Source organism: Psammomys obesus, unplaced genomic scaffold, assembly GCF_907164565.1.
Source record: "Psammomys obesus unplaced genomic scaffold, mPsaObe1.curated_primary_1811, whole genome shotgun sequence".
Classification (NCBI taxonomy): Eukaryota; Metazoa; Chordata; class Mammalia; order Rodentia; family Muridae; genus Psammomys; species Psammomys obesus.
In genome coordinates, this window is record NW_026589632.1 from 9,489 (window position 1) to 28,205 (window position 18,717).

The following is an 18,717-nucleotide window of genomic DNA, read 5'->3' on the forward strand; positions in this document are numbered from 1 at the left end:
GAAAAATTTTATTTTAGTTTTATATGAATAAAAAGATAAAAAGGAGAATATAATATAACAGCCATTATAACAGCCATAAAGACATAACAACCATCAAGGGACTATTTTAGGTAAAGGAAGGAGACAGCAGGATGGGACAGAATGGTAGCAGGATGGCAGAAGAAGCAGAAGAGGAAGATGGGGAAAAAACCTACCTGTAAAAAGGCTGCTATGAAAGAAAGGATAGATAGAAAGGCTTGTAGGGGACAGGAGCTCCAAAGGAGAACCAACAGAGACATAAAAACTGAGCCCTGCGGGCCCTGAAGAGAATGATACCCCAGCAAAGGACAGTGCATGTTTTCCCTCCCTTTCTTTATTCTTTCTTTTCTTCTTTCCTTTGTTCATTCCTCTCTTCTTCCCTCCATTATTCCTTCCCAGTCTCATTCTTTTTTTCCTCATTTGCTTTCTTAAAAATGAAATTAAAAACAAACAAAAAAAAAAAAGGGAGCTTTGGGATAGAGTAGAACCTGTGGATGATTCAACATTATGGGATGTTTTCATTGGACTTCTACAGTCTCTATGGCACAATTTTGAGACATTTATTTCTACACAGATCAGCATTTGCTTAGACAATTTGGTCACTGCAATTAAAATATCCCTGCATAATCATGATAAAAACTTTGTGTTTACATTAATATTTAAGAATATTTTAAATTATTAAGATGTATGCTTTCTATGGTTGTGATTTTCTAGGTCATGCACATTTTTTTGGCTTTCCAATACATAGACTATTTCATATACTATGAATCTTGAACCAACCTAAGTAAAGTCAATATTTTCTTTTGTGTACTTGATAGTTGTTTAATGTGAGTCAAACCAATCTTTTTGTGAGAAAACCAGGGCACTAATTCCTCTCACCAATTGATACAAAGGTATTGCAGTTAATCTGACATGTAGAAACAGGAATTCAGAGTATTTGAGCATTATATACAATGGCATACCTACTGTCTCTACTGAAAAAAAAACATTTAAATCTATAGCATATTAAACATAAAGTATGGTTTTGCTGAGAAGGACATTGAAACACTGTTAAAACATTATACAATCAACTGTTTGCTTGGTGTCTCAAGATGTCAACATCATCATGGCTACAATATTCTCAGTATGAGATTAGATAAAGCAGTGCAGGTCACTAGGAAATGATCAGGTCTTTGGAATGATGCTAACGTACCAGCAGTTAGCTCAAAAATGTGCCTTTAACATTTTAGAGAAATATAAAATTAATCTTTCTATTTAAATACTAGACATAGTTACTTCAAATCTTTGGTCTGAGGCTGTTTCTTGAGCTTTTTTGGAATTATCCAAGGAGAAATATTGAAACTACTGTAAGGTTATTCAGCTTATTTTGCTGTTGTAATTAAGATCAATGCATTGTTTGGAAAATTATTAATTCCACATGATATGTAAAATACTAATTGTGAGATTGGAATATAATAGGTAAATCATGTGTGACATGAAGAATCAAGAATTCTCAAATTTTATGTTTAGTAATTGCCAGAAACAGTGTAATATAATGTCATCCTTAATTATTATTAAGAAAGAAAATGACTGGAATTCTCCTTTATATTAGAAAATATGGCAAAGGAATTAATAGAATTGGAGTCAGGCAAAATATACAGTGCCTAGATCTGTTTCATCCTTAAATCTGTTTCTGTAATTCATTTATATATGACATTTCTGTATTTCTTTGAATGTAAAATGAGTATCAGAACAGTATCCGTTTAGTTGTATGAGAGTTAAATATGTACAAAATGTCTACTATAGAATACTATTATTAATAATATTTAGTTAAGGGGGCTGTAGATATGGCTCAGTTGTTGAAGAGCAATGGCCTCTTTTCCAGAGGCCCTGAAATTTCCAGCAACCTCTTGACTGCTTACAATTATCTGTAGCCCAACTTCAAGTGATTTGACATCACACAGACATATGTGCCAGAAAAATATCAGCGCACATACAATAAATTAATAAATCATTAAAAATAATATTTAGCTAAACATTTGGATGATAATTGTGCATTTCCCTAAAGGGTTTAATAATGGGTATAAATATGACTCTTGCTAGTAAATTTATCAATTTCTGTAAAACTAAAAACCTTTTTGTTTAATTTCAGATGATCTAAGATTCACCTGTGCATGTGGACTCGCCTAGAATTCATGGAAAATCATAAAAATGTCACAGAGTTTGTTTTTATGGGCCTTTGCAAAAATAGACAAATAGAACTGCTGTTCTTTCTGCTGTTTCTGCTTTGTTATCTGGCTGTCTTAAAGGGGAACTCTGTCATTCTAATTACCGTCACACACAGCCACTTAATACAACAACCAATGTATTACTTTCTATGCCACCTTTTCCTCATGGACCTCTGCTACACTTCTACTGTGGTTCCCAGGCTCATCAGGGACTTGGCTGCAGCAAGAAAAAACATTTCCTATAATGAATGCATGACCCAGCTCTTTGCTGCCCATTTGCTGGCAGGTGTGGAAATCTTCATCTTGGTGTCTATGGCCTTGGAAAGCTATGTTGCCATTGTTAAACCCCTGCACTACATGGTTATCATGAACAGGAAGAGATGTGATATGCTGATTTTCACCGCCTGGGCAGTGGGGTTCTAGCATTCCATTGCTTTACTGCTCATGGTGCTCAGTCTGCCTTTCTGTGGTCCCAACCACATCAATCACTACTTGTGTGATATAAAACCTCTTTTGAAGCTGGTCTGTAAAGATATTCGTGTTGTTAGTATCTTAGTAATTGCCAACTCTGGGATGGTGGTTGTTGCCATTTTTCTTGTACTAGTTGCTTCTTACATACTCATTTTGTATAATTTGAGGACAAAATCATCAGAGGGGCGACGGAAAGCTCTCTCAACCTGTAGTTCTCACATAATGGTTGTAGTTTTATTTTTTGTGCCCTGTATTTATACCTATGTTTTACCTGCAGGAAGTGAGAATAAGGATAAAGAAATTTCTGTGTTTTACACTGTGATTGCTCCCATGCTGAATCCCCTCATCTACACCCTGAGAAACAGTGAGATGAAAAGTGCCATGCATAAGGTATGGTCTCGGATGTCACATTCAGAGTTAAAATAACTGAAACAATCTTTGTTTCTGACCCTATGTTCCCAGGCCAGCTATCATTAGAAAGGTCACAGAAATCACAAGCTATTTGGGAGAGAGGGAGGGAGTTATGAGTCAAAGAAGCAACTTACTGCTATGTCTACTCTACATACTCTATAAGGTGATCACCGGTGATCAGGTTGGTGGGAAGGCTGCAAGAAAAGCCTTGGTAGAGTACACACGTAGAATGAGAAAGCCCTAGGTTCCTTTCCCAGCCACGTACATCTTTAACCACTTTAACCACTTCAATCCTCTGTCCCCCAAAATCTATGAGACCCTGTTGTTATTGGTAGAAATTTAATCCAATTTTCTCATTTGTTTGTCTTTACTATTTCTTTATTATTGAATTCCTTTTGTCTTATATTCATTATAGAATACTGGATTACATAAGGGCATTTTCATACATATACATAATATACTTTGAGCACATTAAGCTCCCATATTTTCCTCTCTTTCCCTTGGCACCCCTCTCAGAGCAGGTGTAGGTTTAACTCTATAATCTCCAAACCCACTTCTTGAATATATATGGAGTTACGCTTACAGGCTTTGGAATTTGGGAAATTCAGAGGGCACAACTGCCAGAGTAAATCTTCCTGGTTACAGTTTGCATTAGTCACACGAGTACATTTTTATGGTGCATGTAAAATGATGTAATATTTAACAGCTGAATGATTAGTCAGTTAATGGTCAAAATCTTAAAAGGGCATGTTTTATGAGACACTTTTATATATGTATTTTTTTCCTCTCACCTCCTGTCTTTCCTCTTGTGATATCCTTTATGTGGAAGTACACCAAAGTGTCTCCCAGATCCAGAATGTGTTTCCTTTCTCTCCTTTATGTAGCTTAATCTTATTACTATGGTTGAAAGCCCATGCTTTAAATATAGTCCCATATCTGCCTTACCTTTTCCATCTGGAGACCTAGCAACAAGAAAAAATAAAACAAACAAATAAACAAACTCAAATTCCTTCAATTTCAAGACTGCCATGCCTCAAGATATTCACTATTTTTGAAATAATCCTGTATTTGAAAACAACACGTCTTAAAAAACGAGGTCTTCCACAGGTGGAGGTGATCAAAGAGCCAGCTCATGAGTTCATGTCAGAGATGGTCCCTGTTCCTATTATTGGGGAACCCTCTTGGATACTGAGCTGCCATGGGCTACTTCTGTGCAGGGATTTTAGGTTATCTGTATGCATGGTCCTTGTTTGGATTATCAGTCTCAGAAAAGACCCCTGTGCCCAGATTTTTTTGGTTCTTTTGTTCCCTTGTGGAGTTCCTGTTCCCCCTAGGTCTTTCTATCTCCCCCTTCTTTCACAAGGTTCCTTGCACTCTGCCCAAAGATTGGCTGTGAGTCTCAGCATCTGCTTTGATACCCTGCTGAGTAGAGTCTTTCAGAAGCCCTCTGGTAGGCTCCTGTCCTGTTTTCTCCCTGTTCTGATGTCTATATCTGGTTTGCCTTTCTGAAGGAGAGTTGAGTGTCTTACCCAGCATCCTCCTTCTTGATTAGCTTCCTTAGGTGTACAGATTTTAGTATGATTTAGTATATTATATATCTAATATCCACTTATAAGTCATTACATGCCCTGTGTGACTTTCTTTTTCTGGGATACCTCACTCAGGATGATCATTTCTAGATCCCACCATTTGTCTGCAAATTTCATGATTTCCCTGTTTGTTATTGTTCAGTACTATTCCATTGTGTAAATGTATCAAAATTTCTGTATCCATTCCTCAAATGAGGGACTTCTGGGTTGATTCCAGCTTCTGGTTATTACAAATAAAGCTGCTACAAACAAAGTCACAGAGGAAGAAAATGAAGCCAGTCCTGATGAGACCTGATAGACTAGGTCAGATGGAAGGGAATGAGGACCTTCCCTATCATTGAACTGGGTCAGTGGAATAGGGGAAGAAGAGGGAAGGAGGGTGGAATTGGGAGGGATGGAGGATGGGGCTACAGCTGGGATACAAAGTGAATAAACTGTAATTAATATAATATCTTAATAAATCTTAATAAAAATTAAGAAAACATCACTTGGAATAAAACAAAACAAACAAACAAACAAATAACCGAGGTCTTCACAATTAGATTGAGCCAGGTTATGAATACAGCATGCATATTGCAAGTGAAATAATTGTATAATTTTGCTACCATATTTTTCTTAAAAATTTCTCATAAAAATGAACCTGCATGGTTATTCGCTAGGTCCTCTTCATATGTTATGGCTGTTGCCTTTTTTTTTTTGTGGGACACCAAAGATTGGAAGTTGGGATGTATCTAACTCTTCAGTCTGCTTTTAGAAGTCTATTTTTTCTACTGCGTTGCCTCACCCAGATTTGATATGAAGATTTATGCCTACTCTAATGAACTTTGTTATGCAGCAGCTAACCCTGGGAAGCTTTTTTTCTGAATAGAAACAAAAGAGGAGTAGGAGAGAATAAGAATGGAAAGACAGAAAACTGCAGTTGGGATGTATTGAAAACAAGAAATAAATAATAAAAAAAAAACAAAGAACAACAGAAAAATTAAGGGTTAAATAAATACACCAAATAATACTCAAATACAATTTGATTTTATATGTTTATGTTCATCAGTTTTTACTTAGAGCTTTTACATATTCTCAACATGCCATATTATCACTGAGTAACAATCACAACTTTTTTATCATTATAATTACTTTGCTTCTAATATTAAATTATACTCTAATGTCATTTAAAGTTAGATATAAGAAATAATTTTTAGAAAAAATGAAAACCATCAGCAAATATCTCCATTTACTTATCAAAGAGAGAATGAAATCCTGCCTTTGCACATTTCCTTTCAAAAACTCACTTTTTTTCTGCACAGAAATTGCAACTGTACTTACGGCTTTTCCTGTGACTTATATAGTATATTGCCACTAAGCATTCTCTATCTCAATTCAGTGTTTTAATTCCCTTTGTTTAGAAATTTCCCTCTATTCAGGGAATTCACTCTGTACATGATTCCCTCACTGAAATAGTCATCTCTTAGAGTCGTATAGGAATTGGGACAGGAGAAAATAATTAAGTCAACACAGTTTGTCATTCATCTAAATCATTCCTTCAAATACATAACTGTTCAAAAGTCTACAATATTAAAGAGGAATATTTTCCCCTTTCAAAATTAAATTAGCTCTGCATTATTTATGCATATGGTTTTTGCTTGACACAGTGTGACATCATTTCTTGGAACACTGAGATTTTGAGTGATAAAGATTGTGTAGATGTGTGCTTGAATGATGAATCTGCAAGTGCCTTTCCTACTTGGGACATTTGATGATTTAGAGGAGGAGTCACGAGAAGAGTCTATACTATCAGAAAGACAAAGCACAAGAAAAAACATCATGCAGTGACTTGTTTTCCTTTCTCAGATATAAAATCTGGGGGGATATAATGTTATAATATTAGATAAAAATGCTATTGAACTGGAAATCCTTTTCTACTTTTCTGTATTCTTTATAAAATTTATTTTCTGATAAATTTATTTTGAGATATTGATTTATTTGTTAATGATAATAATGGTACTAGAAATCCATGAAAGTATTGTCCTCTCATTGCAATAAATATGGGGCAATCATTTCCTGTGCCACCATAGCAACATCTATTTATGATAGACAATGCTTATATCCTGACCCAAATGTTATTAGTCAGTACTCTGTTGTTTTCCTCTCACTCTTAAAGCTCTTACATTTTTCCTTAACCTCTTCGAAGATGTTCCTTGAGCCCTAGAAAAGTTGATATCTGTTTTTTATTTATTTATTTATTTATTTTCACATTAATCACTTTCTAATTTATTTTAAGTTATGGCATCATAATTTATTAGAAATTATTAGAGTCCTAAAATGTTGTTCACATACACTAATTTATTTCAGGTTTTCTTTTTTTAATTTTATTTTTTTATTATTAGTTACATTTTATTAACTCTGTATCCCAGCTGTACGCCGCTCCTACATTCCCTCCCAAGCCCTCTCTCCTTCTCTCCTCTCCTCCCTGCCCCTTCCCAAGTCCACTGATTGGGGAGGACCTTCTCCCCTTTCATCTGACCCTGTTTTATCAGGTATCTTCAGAACTGGCTGCAAAGTTCTACTCTGTGGCCTAGCAGTATTGCTCCTCCTTTGGGGGTGGGGAGGTCAAAGAGCCTGTCATTGAGTTCCTGTCAGAAATAGTCCCTGTTCCCCTTACTATGGGAAAACAATTGGTTACTGAGCTACTACGGGCTTCATCCAAGCAGAGGTTCTAGGTTATATGCATACATGGTCCTTGGTGGAGTGTCAGTCTCAGAAAAGACGCCTGTTCTCAGATATATTTGGTCCTTGTGGAGCTCCTATCCTTTCCACGTCATACAAACTCCCCCTCCTTTCATATGATTCCCTGTACTCTGCTGAAGGTTTGGTTATGAGTCTTAGTATCTGTACACAACAAGGACATTTGCTCAACCATGTTTGTAGCAGCTTTATTTGTAATAGCCAGAACCTGGAAACAACCCAGTTGTCCCTCAACGGAGGAATGGATACAGAAATTGTGGTATTTTTACACAATGGACTACTACTCAGCAATCAAAAACGAGGAAATCATGAAATTTGCAGGCAAATGGTGGATCTAGAAAAGATCATTTTGAGTGAGGTATCCCAGAAGGAGAAAGACACACATGATATATAGTCACTCATATAGTCCTATAAGATATGATAAATATAATAAAATCTATACACCTAAAGAAGATAAACAAGAAAGAGGACCTGGGGTAAGATGATCAATCCTCACTTAGAAAGACAAATGGGATGTGCATTGGACGTAGGAGAAAACAAGTTACAGGATATGAGCCTACTGCAGAGGGCCTCTGAAAGACTCTACCTAGCAGTGTATCAAAAAAGTTGATATCTGTATGAACCATTTCTGAACACTTAGCTTAGGGCCAGAGCAAGATTCATCTATTTTAGTCTTTTTTTTTTAATCAGTTCTGATTCTATATTGTAATTGCCTGCCTCCAATTATCTAAATACATTTTTCCATGAACAAAATTGATGACAACAGTAGTTGATTGACATAAAGACAGACCTTAAGAAGACATTTAACATATACCATACTCATTCAACACAACAATAGAAGTTGACTCCTAGCTAGGACCTATGACAACTCAATACTAGTAGATATTGAGATTCATAAACAAACTTTGGGAAGAGTGCAGGGAATCTTAAAAAAGAACAGGGAGATAGTAAGACCTGGAGAGGACAAGAGTTCCACAAGGACCAAATATATCTGGGCACAGGGGCTTGTCTGAGACTGATTATCTAACCAAGGACCACACATGGATATAACCTAGAACCCCTGCCTAGATGTAGCCCATTGCAGCTAAGTATCTAAGTGGGTTTCCCTAGTTAGGGGAACAGGGACTATGTCTGACATGAACTCAGTGGCTAGCTCTTTGACCTCTCCACCCCCTGTGGGAGGAGCAGCCTAGCTAGGCCACAGAGGAGGACATTGCAGCCAGTACTGATGAGACCTGATAAGCTAGGGTCAGATGGAAGAGGAGGAATACCTTCCCTATCAGTGGACTTAGAGTGGGGCAGGAGGAGATGAGGGAGGGTAGGATTGGGAGGGAATAAGAGAGGGGACTACAGCTGAGATATTAAGTAAATAAACTGTAATTAATATAAAAATAAAAATTTAATAAAAAACCTTAAGGTACAATTCACTTTCCTTTTTTTTGGATTTGTACATACTAGTGAGATTTCTGAGTAAAAAAAAAAAAAACCAAAAAGAATCATGACATTATCTCACCAGTGGGGGAATGTTTTATTTCACACAGTGATGAATAAATAAAAACACATGCAGTCTTTAGTTACAAATATCTAACACACCAATAGCCTCTACTGTGATCTTTTAGGCCTTTCTTGACCAACATGATGAATCTACTCCTAAGCATGCTCATTTAAAAACTATACTTTTAAGCATGTACAGTCTAAGGTCATAATTAAAAGAAAAATCATAGTAGACACATGGAGTGAGGGGCTTGCTTAGCTCAGAGTCATGGTGCACATCAATAAATATTCATGTGATGTACAGAAATTCCACTGAACATACTCAGCTTACACCATAAAGTTTTAGCTTGAACTAAAGGAAAGGATATATTATACACAGACAAGTGTACTCTTGAAGGCGCTTGCCTTGCCCAGTCACAAATACTTACTACAGGGAAGCTAAAAGAAAGCCTGGATATACACTGTAACTTAAATTCAGCTCATACTCGTGGTTGTGATGTCCTCAGGAAACTACAGGATTACAGTTAGAAGAGGAATAAGGCTCTCAAGGAATTCAAGAAACCCAAGGACAATAGTTGCACTACAGTTACTCATCTTATTTTACCGTTAGAAATATTTCTAAGAATATTATCCACATTTAGGCAATCTTCACTATGAATTTTATTAGTTGTGTCACAATTTTCAGTTCCTAGCTGTGAGATACTTCAAACAAATACCAAGGTGAAAACCTTTTTTCCTTCTTGGGTCCCCTTAATTTTCTCCAAATTTTTATTATGTCTCAGAAATTACCAACTATTCCTGCAGTTCACTTCTTTTGTGAACTTTTTCTTTATTTTTACTATTAGTTAGATTTTATTAACTCTGTATCCCAGCTGTATCCTGCTCCCTCATTCCCTCCCAATCCCACCCTCCCTCCCTCATCTCCTCCCTGCCCCTTTCCAAGTCCACTGCTAGGGGAGGACCTCCTCCCCTTTCATCTGACCCTGTTTTATCAGGTATCTTCAGGACTGCATGCAAAGTCCTCTTCTGTGCCCTAGCAGGCTGCTCCTCCCTTGGGGGGTAGGGAGGTCAAAGAGCCTGCCATTGAGCGAACTTTTTCTTAAGCTTTGGTTCTTCTTGTATTTCCTGAATGTAGTATTTGACTTTTAATCACTAATCTCCACCCTCAAAAGTACTGCCAAAGTTACCTTTGAGTGACCTAGATAAATCAGTTTTACGCTTTCACTTCTACACTCTCTCCTGTTGATGCTTTAGCACATTACCTACCATGATTTACATGCCATTATAAGTACCTTAGATCCATCACCTTTCTTTGTAAGGATAACACCCTATTATGGGGATCAGTAAAGTTGATCAGGATCCCTTTCTCTCCCACCCCACATGCCAAATGCAATGTTTTTTTCTGAGAAGAGAAAGCAGGGTGTTGTATCCAGGAGAACTACATATATAGGGCCATATACATCATCATGCTAAGCATAGTCTGATAAACTATCTTGTCTCGTTCTTACTCTTTAAAGGCATCTTATGATAAAGACAAATCATAGCCAATGTCTTTGGGGGAGACAGCCAATGTTCAAAACTAAATAAGTTTGCTTTAATTAATTTGGCCATTATTATTTGAGTTGGTAGTCTTTCTCCTCTCACTTTTGGGGTTAATAAGTCTTCCTCTTTATTGTTTAGTAAATAAAGTTATATCTAGACCAGTAACCTTTAGGGACTAGCACCATTTTTTCCATGCCCATTTCTTTCATTATAATTTCTACCTAATTTTCTTCAGAAAATAGTCTACCAGCATGTACTGTCAAGGGTAGTTTCTACCTTCCTTTCACTGGAGAATGTTAAAGAAACATATTACTATTACCAAGAACTTGAGATCACTATGTATTATTGTTAGTTCATTGTCTTGGCTAAAGGCCAAGCATACTATAGGTTATTACAACAACTTTTGTCTTAGTGGCAGGTGATCTGGTGTTCATCTACACATGACAATAGATTAGTTGTATCTCAACAAAAATCTCCATAACTTTCCTAGTTTCAGGCTCTTTTAAATGAAATGTCTTCTCTTACTTCTCATGTCCACCCCTTTGTCCAGGAGCCTACCACAGAGGGCCTCTGAAAGACTCTACCTAGAAGTGTATCAAAGCAAATGCTGAGACTCATAACCAAACCTTCGTTAGAGTGCAGGGAATCATATGATTAAAAGGGGAGTTAATATGACCAGGAGAGGCCAGGAAATCCACAAGGACTAAATATATCAGGGCATGGGGGTCTTCTATGAGACTGTTTTTCCAACCAAGGACCATGTATAGACATAATCTAGATCCCCTTCTTGGATGTAGCCCATGGTAGCTCAGTATCCAAGTGAGTTTCCCTAGTAAAAGGAAACAGGAACTATTTCTTACATGAACTCAAGGACAGGCTCCTTTACCTCCCCCTACCCCCGAGGGAGAAATAGCCTTGCTAGGCCACAGAGGAGGACATTGCAGCCAGTACTGCAGATACCTGATCAGCTAGGGTCAGATGGAAGGGGAGGAGGACCTCCCCTAGCAGTGGAGGTCCTGCTTGGAAAGGGACAAGGAGGATATGAGGGAAGAAGGGTGGGATTGGGAGGGAATGAGGGAGGGGGATACAGCAGGGATACAAAGTAAATAACCTATGATTAATATTAAAAAATAAAAATAAAAATAAATAAATGAAATGTCATTTTGTCATCATGGACTAGCAATATGGGTGAAAAGATAAATGTATTTAAATGGGCAATTATTGTATGAGGACTTTAAAATTTTTGGATGTTATTTTAAGAAAAGTATATTTTTCAATATGTCTTTTTACTGAAATTGCTACATAGCTAGTTTTATGTATTTTCACTGAAATTGCCTGATATTTAGTTAAAAATTAGTAGGTTTAGCTTCTTTAGGAATATAAATTTTAGTATGTTTATCCTATATTATATTCACTTATAAGTGAGTGTATATCATTTGTGTCTTTCTGCTTCTGGGTTACCTCACTCAGGATGATCTTTTCTAGTTCCCATTTTTTACCTGCAAATTTTATGATTTCATTTTTTTAAAATTTCTGTGTAGTATTCCATTGTGTAAAGAACAAGGAGGACCCTAGGGAAAATGCTTAATCCTCATTCAGAAGGGCAAACAGGATAGACATTGGAAGTAGGAGAAAACAAAGAACAGAACAGAGCCTTCCACAGAGGACTTCCAAAACTTCTACCCACCAAGATATCAAAGGAGATACTGAGACTCATAGACAAACTGTGGGCAGAGTGCCAGAATCCTTATGGAAGAAGAGAAAGAACTGGAGGGGACATGAACTCAACAAGGAGAACAACAGAGCCCAAACATCTAGGCCCGGGAGGGCAGTAGAGACCTATACTCCAACTACGGACCATGCATGGAGAGGACCAAGACCCTCTCTTCAAAGGAAGCCCATTGGCTACTCAGTTTCGAAGTGGGTTTGCTAGTAAGGGGAACAGGGCTGACTCTGACATGAATTCAGTGGCAACCTCTTTGATTACCTCCCACTGTGGGGTTCAGCCTTGCCAGGCCACAGAGAAAGATGATACAGCAAGAATTGATGAGACCTGATAGCTAAGGTCAGATAGAAGGGGATGAGGGGATTATCAGGGGATTAAGGAAAGGGCTTAGGGGGAGAAAAGGGCAGGTGAGTGGGACCAGAAGGAGACAAGAGAGCAGGCTTCAGGTGGATACAAAATGAATAAATTGTAATAAATAAATATATAAATAAAATTAATTTAAAATATTTTTAAAAAATAATTAGTAGGTTTGAAAGGTTTTGAGGCCAGATACCAACTTAGTAATGACTTTGGGGGTAATTCCATGTGTCCTTGTTAACTCTTTCATTTTATAGAAGAAGAAAGCAACAAATTGTTGCTCCTCTTATTTTGAAATATCATGGTAAATCACCAGTAATCTCTTTACAGTTGGATCATTCAGTTGATAATACTCATTGACAAGGACACCAGGGAACATCAGTAGGCCAGCTGAATCTGAAGACTTATGAAAGGAAGAAAATCTTGCTTTAGAACCTCTGCAGAACAAGACTCCAGAAGGAGAAAAGAAGCATGATCTACATGAAAACATGTTAAGATGGGAGGTCTGTCTCCTGGAGGAGATAGCCATTTATTTATTCCAGAAGACCTTCTGACTAATGTAGTTGGTTACAGACCCTCACTGCTAAGTTGGCCTGCTTTCTACCTTTCTACCCAGAACCCCTTTCTTTTTCTTCTCTTTCCAGTTCCCTATTACAAATAAAGGTCCAAATCTTAAACTGTGCCCCCAGGCATGCTAGGCAACCTTTCCGAAGACACCACCATTGACCATGTGACTATTTAAAGAATTGTTATTGAGTCTGTCTATTTTCTTGATATGTAACTTAGAAAGCATAGTTTTTGATACTTGTTCACTCTACAAGAAGTTTCAAATATCTATAGTTTGCCTACTCTATTCTTTTCCTCTACCAAGTTTTGACTCAATTCACCTCAAGTTTTCCAGTCATTTTAAAATTATTTTATCTGATTGAGGGGCAAGATGGCGGCGCCAGGAGGACTCGCATTTTGAGCAGCAGCACAGCAGGATCAGCACAGAGACCAGCAATCAGAACTCGCGGCCATAAAACACAAGGGATTGTGTTTCATAGGTGAGAGGATACCCCACAGTGGGGGATTCAGTCAGCTTTAACTCACCCAGCTAAACCACAGAAGAGACCCTGGTTCAGCCAGGCGCTTGGTCGCCAGCCCCAGACCAGAGCCACATGCCAGCGTGATCTGGTCACGGTCCCAAACTGAACTGTGGGCCCACAACATCACAGACTGGAATTTTCAGTCGCGAGATAACCCCACGGAGCAGAAAACGATTGGGACTGACCTTAGGTCACCCAGACATCCCCTGGAAAAGGCCTGGGTTCCACGGGCGCCCCAGGAGCCAGTCTGGAGCCAGAGCTGGGGACCCAGGCACCTGCACAGAGCCCTGCCTGCACGCCTGATTCACTGCCTCAGATAGAACTGTGGGCCCCAGGGCACCAGAGACTGAGTTTTCCTGTCAGGTGCAAACCCACAGGGAGCGAAATGGCTGGTCTGATCTCAGAGCACTCAGCTGATACCACCACACTGAAAAGGTCTCGGGAAAATTACCCAGTTTAGGCAGATGCCCAGGCTCCCAAAGGCCGGAAAGGTGGAGCCATGGCGGGCATCTGTGCCTGTGGGTTCTACTCACCACCCCAGACAGAACGGCGGTCCCCAAAGCAAAGACTGAGTGTATCTGGCAGGAGGAAACCCCACAGCGGGGGGATCATCAGGTCTAACGCTCAGGACACCCAGCACCAAAAGACTTTCTGGATTCATGTAGACTCTAAGCTCTAGCTTTCTACTGCAAGCAGGAACGCTGTGCTCAGCCGCCATTATTGAGTTACCCTAGGGCACTGGGACACACAGCTGCATCCTCAGACCTACAAAAGCCACAGAGCCATTACAGCAGCCCTCAGATACTGTGCCAAGGATCAACCAGTTATCCCTAGCAAGATTGACAAAACTTTTTATTTTTTTTATTATATCTTTTTATTAATTTCGGTTGAATGTCTATTTCATCAGATATTAGAATGGCTACTCCTGCTTGCTTCTTGGGTCCATTTGCTTGGAAAGTCGTCTTCCAATCCTTTACCCTCAGGTAATGTCTATCTTTGTGCCTTAGGTGTGTTTCTTATATGCAACAGATTGCTGGGGTTTGTTTACATATCCATTCTGTTAATCTGTTTCTTTTTACTAGAGAGTTGAGTCCACTGATGTTGAGAGAGATTAATGACCAGTGGCTGTTAGATTCTTTGATTTTGTTGTTGGCTGTGGTCATAAGGTTGTGTGCTTGGTTGCTTTTTGTTTTACTGTAGTAAGGTTAATTATTTCCTGTGTTTTCTTGACAGAAGCTAATTTTCTTGGGTTGTATTTTCCCTTCCAGTGTCTTCTCTAATGCTGCATTTGTGTTTAGGTATTGTTGAAAATTTTTTTTTTCATTGAATATCTTATTTTCTCTGTCTATGAGGACTGAGAGTTTTGTAGGTTATAGTAGCCTGGGCTGACATCTGTGTTCTCTTAGGGTCTGCATAATATCTGTCTAGTCCCTTCTAGCTTTCATATTCTCTGTTGAAAAGTCAGGTGTGATTCTAATGGGTTTGCCATTATATCTTACTTGGACTTTTCCCCTTGTAGCTTTTAGTATTTTTTCTTTGTTCTGCATACTTACTGTTTTGATTATTATGTGGCGGGAGGATTTTCTTTTCTGGTCAAATTTGTTGGGTGATCTGTAGGCCTCATGTATCCTTATTGGCCTCTCCTTTAACTTGGGGAAATTTTCTTCAATGATTTTGTTGAAAATATTTTCTGGGCCTTGGAGAAGGGATTCTTCTTTTTCCTCTATTCCTATTATTCTTAGGTTTTGTCTTTTCATATTGTCTTGGATTTCTTGGATGGTCTGTGTCAGGAATTTTTTGGATTTAACATTTTCTTTGACAGATACATCGATTTCTTCCATTGTACCTTCTACACCTGAAATTCTTTCTTCCATCTCTTGTAGTCTGTTGGTTATGCTTACCTCTGTAGTTCCTGTTTTCTTCCCTAAATTCTTCCTCTCCATTATTATCTCCATTTGTGTTTTCTTTAATTTCTCCAGTTCTATCTTCAGGTCTTGAGTTGTTTTGTTTACTTCCTTCACCTGTCTGATTGTATTTTCCTGTTTTTCTTTTAGTTCCTCCAACTCTGTTTCTTTTATTTCTTTCAGTGATTTAATTATTTCTTCTTTAAAGTTCGCAAACTGTTTGGCTGCATCTTTCCATATTTCTTCACGATGGCATAATCTGCTTGTCTTTAACTTCCTCCATTTCTTTATGGATAGCCATTATCTGTTTGGTTTTATCTTCCTCTCATTCTTTACATATTTTATTTCTTTCCTCTATTATCGTCTTCATCAGCATACATGTAAGGTCATCTTCTTGATATTCTATTATGCTGTGTTGTCCAGGGCTGTTCGCTCCTGGATGGCTGGGTTCTGGAGATGCCATATTGCTCTGTCTTTTGTTGGTTGAGCTTTTACGCTGACTTCTACCCATTGGGCTGATTTAGGTGTTGGCTGTTAGTTTCTGTGCTTCCTGGAGTCCTGAGGTAGGGAGAATCCCCTTGGCCGGAAGATGATTTTTCCTGAAGGAGTCCTCCTCTGCATTTTGGTTATGGTCAGTGTATGGCCAGTGTTTCTCAGGAATTGCCACTGCTCACCTCAGGTTTATAGCCCTGAATAGTAGCTGTGGTCTTTGTTAGGCAGGGGGGGATCTCCTCTTACCCATAGAATTTCTCAAGACAGCGGCCCCACTGCTGGGTTTCTCATTATAAATTTAGTGTGCTGCTGCTCACTAAATTTCCAGGTACAGTCCTCTTGAAGAACCTGCTGATTCCCTAACTGTGGGGTTTTCTCCCAACAGGGAAACTCAGTCTGTTATCCTGGGGCACACAGTTCTGTCTGGGAAAGTGAGAGGTTTGCCCTGCAAGTCTCTGGGCCAGAGGCTGAGTGCTCTGCTCTGGGCCTGGAGAATGTGCACCTAGGTTGAGTTGGCGCCTGGGGGCGCTGATCTGGTCTGGAGGCTGGGTGCCTCACTCTGGACCAGAAGCTGTGTGTCCCTGTCTCGGATGGCGGCTGCAGGCACTGCTCTGGTCCAGACGCTGTGGGTGCAGCCCTCTTGAAGGACCAGGGATTCCCACAGTTTTGACAGTCTAGCTAGGGATAACTGGTTGATCCTTGGCACAGTATCTGAGGGCTGCTGTAATGGCTCTGTGGCTTTTGTAGGTCTGAGGATGCAGCTGTGTGTCCCAGTGCCCTAGGGGAACTCAATAATGGCAGCTGAGCACAGCGCTCCTGCCTGCATTAGAGCTTAGAGTCTGTGTGAATCCAGGAACTCTTTTGGTGCTGGGTGTCCTGAGCGTTAGACCTGATGATTCCCCTCCACTGAGGGTTTCCTCCTGCCAGATACACCCAGTCTTTGCTTTGGGGACCGCTGTTCTGTCTTGGGTGGCAAGTAGCACCCACAGGCACAGATGCCCGCTTGTGGCTCCGCCTTTCTGTCCTTTGGGAGCCTTGATGGCTGCCTAAATTGGGTAATTTTCCCTAGACCTTTTCAGGGTGGGGGTGTCGGCTGAGTGCTCTGAGATCAGACCAGCCGTTTCGCTCCCTGTGGTTTTGTACCTGACAGTGAAACATAGTCTCTGGTGCCCTGGTGCCCTGGTGCCCACTGTTCTATCTGAGGCGGCGAATCAGGCGTGCAGGCAGGGCTCTGTGCAGGCGCCTGGTTCCCCGGCTCTGGCTCCAGGCTGGCTCCTGGGGTGCCCGCGGAACCCGAGTCTTTTCCAGGGGATGTCTGGGTGACCTAAGGTCAGTCCCAATCATTTCCTGCTCCGTGGGGTTATCTTTCGAGTGGAAAATCCAGTCTGTGGTGTTGTGGGCCCACATTTCAGTCTGGGACAGGGACGAGATCACGCTGGCATGTAGCTCTGGGCTGGCGACCATGCGCCTGGTGGAACCAGGATCTTTTCTGAGGTTTAGCCAGGTGAGTTAAAGCTGATTGAATCCCCCACCGTGGGATATCCTCTCACCTGTGAAACACTATCACCTGTGTTTTATGGCCACGAGTTCTGATTGCTGGTCACTGTGACAATCCTGCTGTGCTGCTCCTCAGAATGCGAGTCTTCCTGGAGCCGCCATCTTCTCCTGTTCTTTCTTCTACCACTTCCAGTGTCTATCCTGTTTTCCCTTCTGAATGAGAGCTAAGCATATTCCCTAGGGTCATCCTTGTTGTTTAGCTTCTTTAGGTCTGTAGATCTTTGTACGTTTATCTAATTACACAATGGGATATTATGCAGGTATTTAAAAAAAAGAAAATCATGAAATTTACAGGCAAATGAATGGAACTAGAAAAGATCATAACCCATAAGTAGAAAATATGCCTGCTATATACTTTCATGAGTGAATATTAGCCATATAATATTGGGTCTTATTTTATTTATTTATTTTTTCTTTATATTTTATTTTTTTCTGTTTTTTCTTTATTTAATTTTTTTCTTATTTTTTTATATTAATCACAGGTTATTTACTTCGTATCCCAGCCATAGCTCTCTCCCTCATTCCCTCTCAATCCCAAATTTCCTCCCTCATCTCCTCCATGCCCCTTTCCAAGTCCACTAATAGGGGAGGACCTCCTCCCCTTCAATCTGACTCTAGTTTATCAGGTCTCTTTAGGACTGGCTGCAATGTCCTCTTCTGTGGCCTAGCAAGGCTGCTCCTTCCTCGGGGTGGGGGTGTTGAAGAGCCTGCCATTGAGTTCATGTTAGAAATAGTCCTTGTTCCCCTTACTAGAGAACCCACTTGGATACTGAGCTACCAGGGGCCACATCTGAGCAGAGGTTCTAAAATATATCCATACATGGTCCTTGGTTGGAGAAACAGTCTCATGAAAAAAAACCCTGTACCCTGATATGTTTGCTCCTTGTGGAACTCCTGTCCTCTCCAGGACTTACAATTTCTCCCTTCTTTCATATGATTCCCTGAACTCTTCCAAAGATTTGGTTGAGTCTCAGCATCTGCTTTGATACACTGCTAGGTAGAGTCTTTCAGAGGCCTTCTGTGGTAGGCTCCTGTCCTGTTACTTGTTTTCTCCTACATCCAATGTCCATACCAATTGTCTTTCTAAGTGAGGATCGATCATCTTATTTTAACTGCATACTT

At 39.6% G+C, this 18,717-nt stretch overlaps 1 protein-coding gene across 1 annotated transcript; it reads left to right on the forward strand.

The window, feature by feature from the left end:
- Positions 1-2,192: 2,192 nt before the first annotated feature.
- Positions 2,193-3,122, forward strand: LOC129675127 (olfactory receptor 4P4-like). Its single transcript, XM_055605153.1, is given in 1 exon segment — positions 2,193-3,122. A coding segment is annotated over 1 exon segment (930 nt).
- The last annotated feature ends 15,595 nt before the right edge of the window (positions 3,123-18,717 follow it).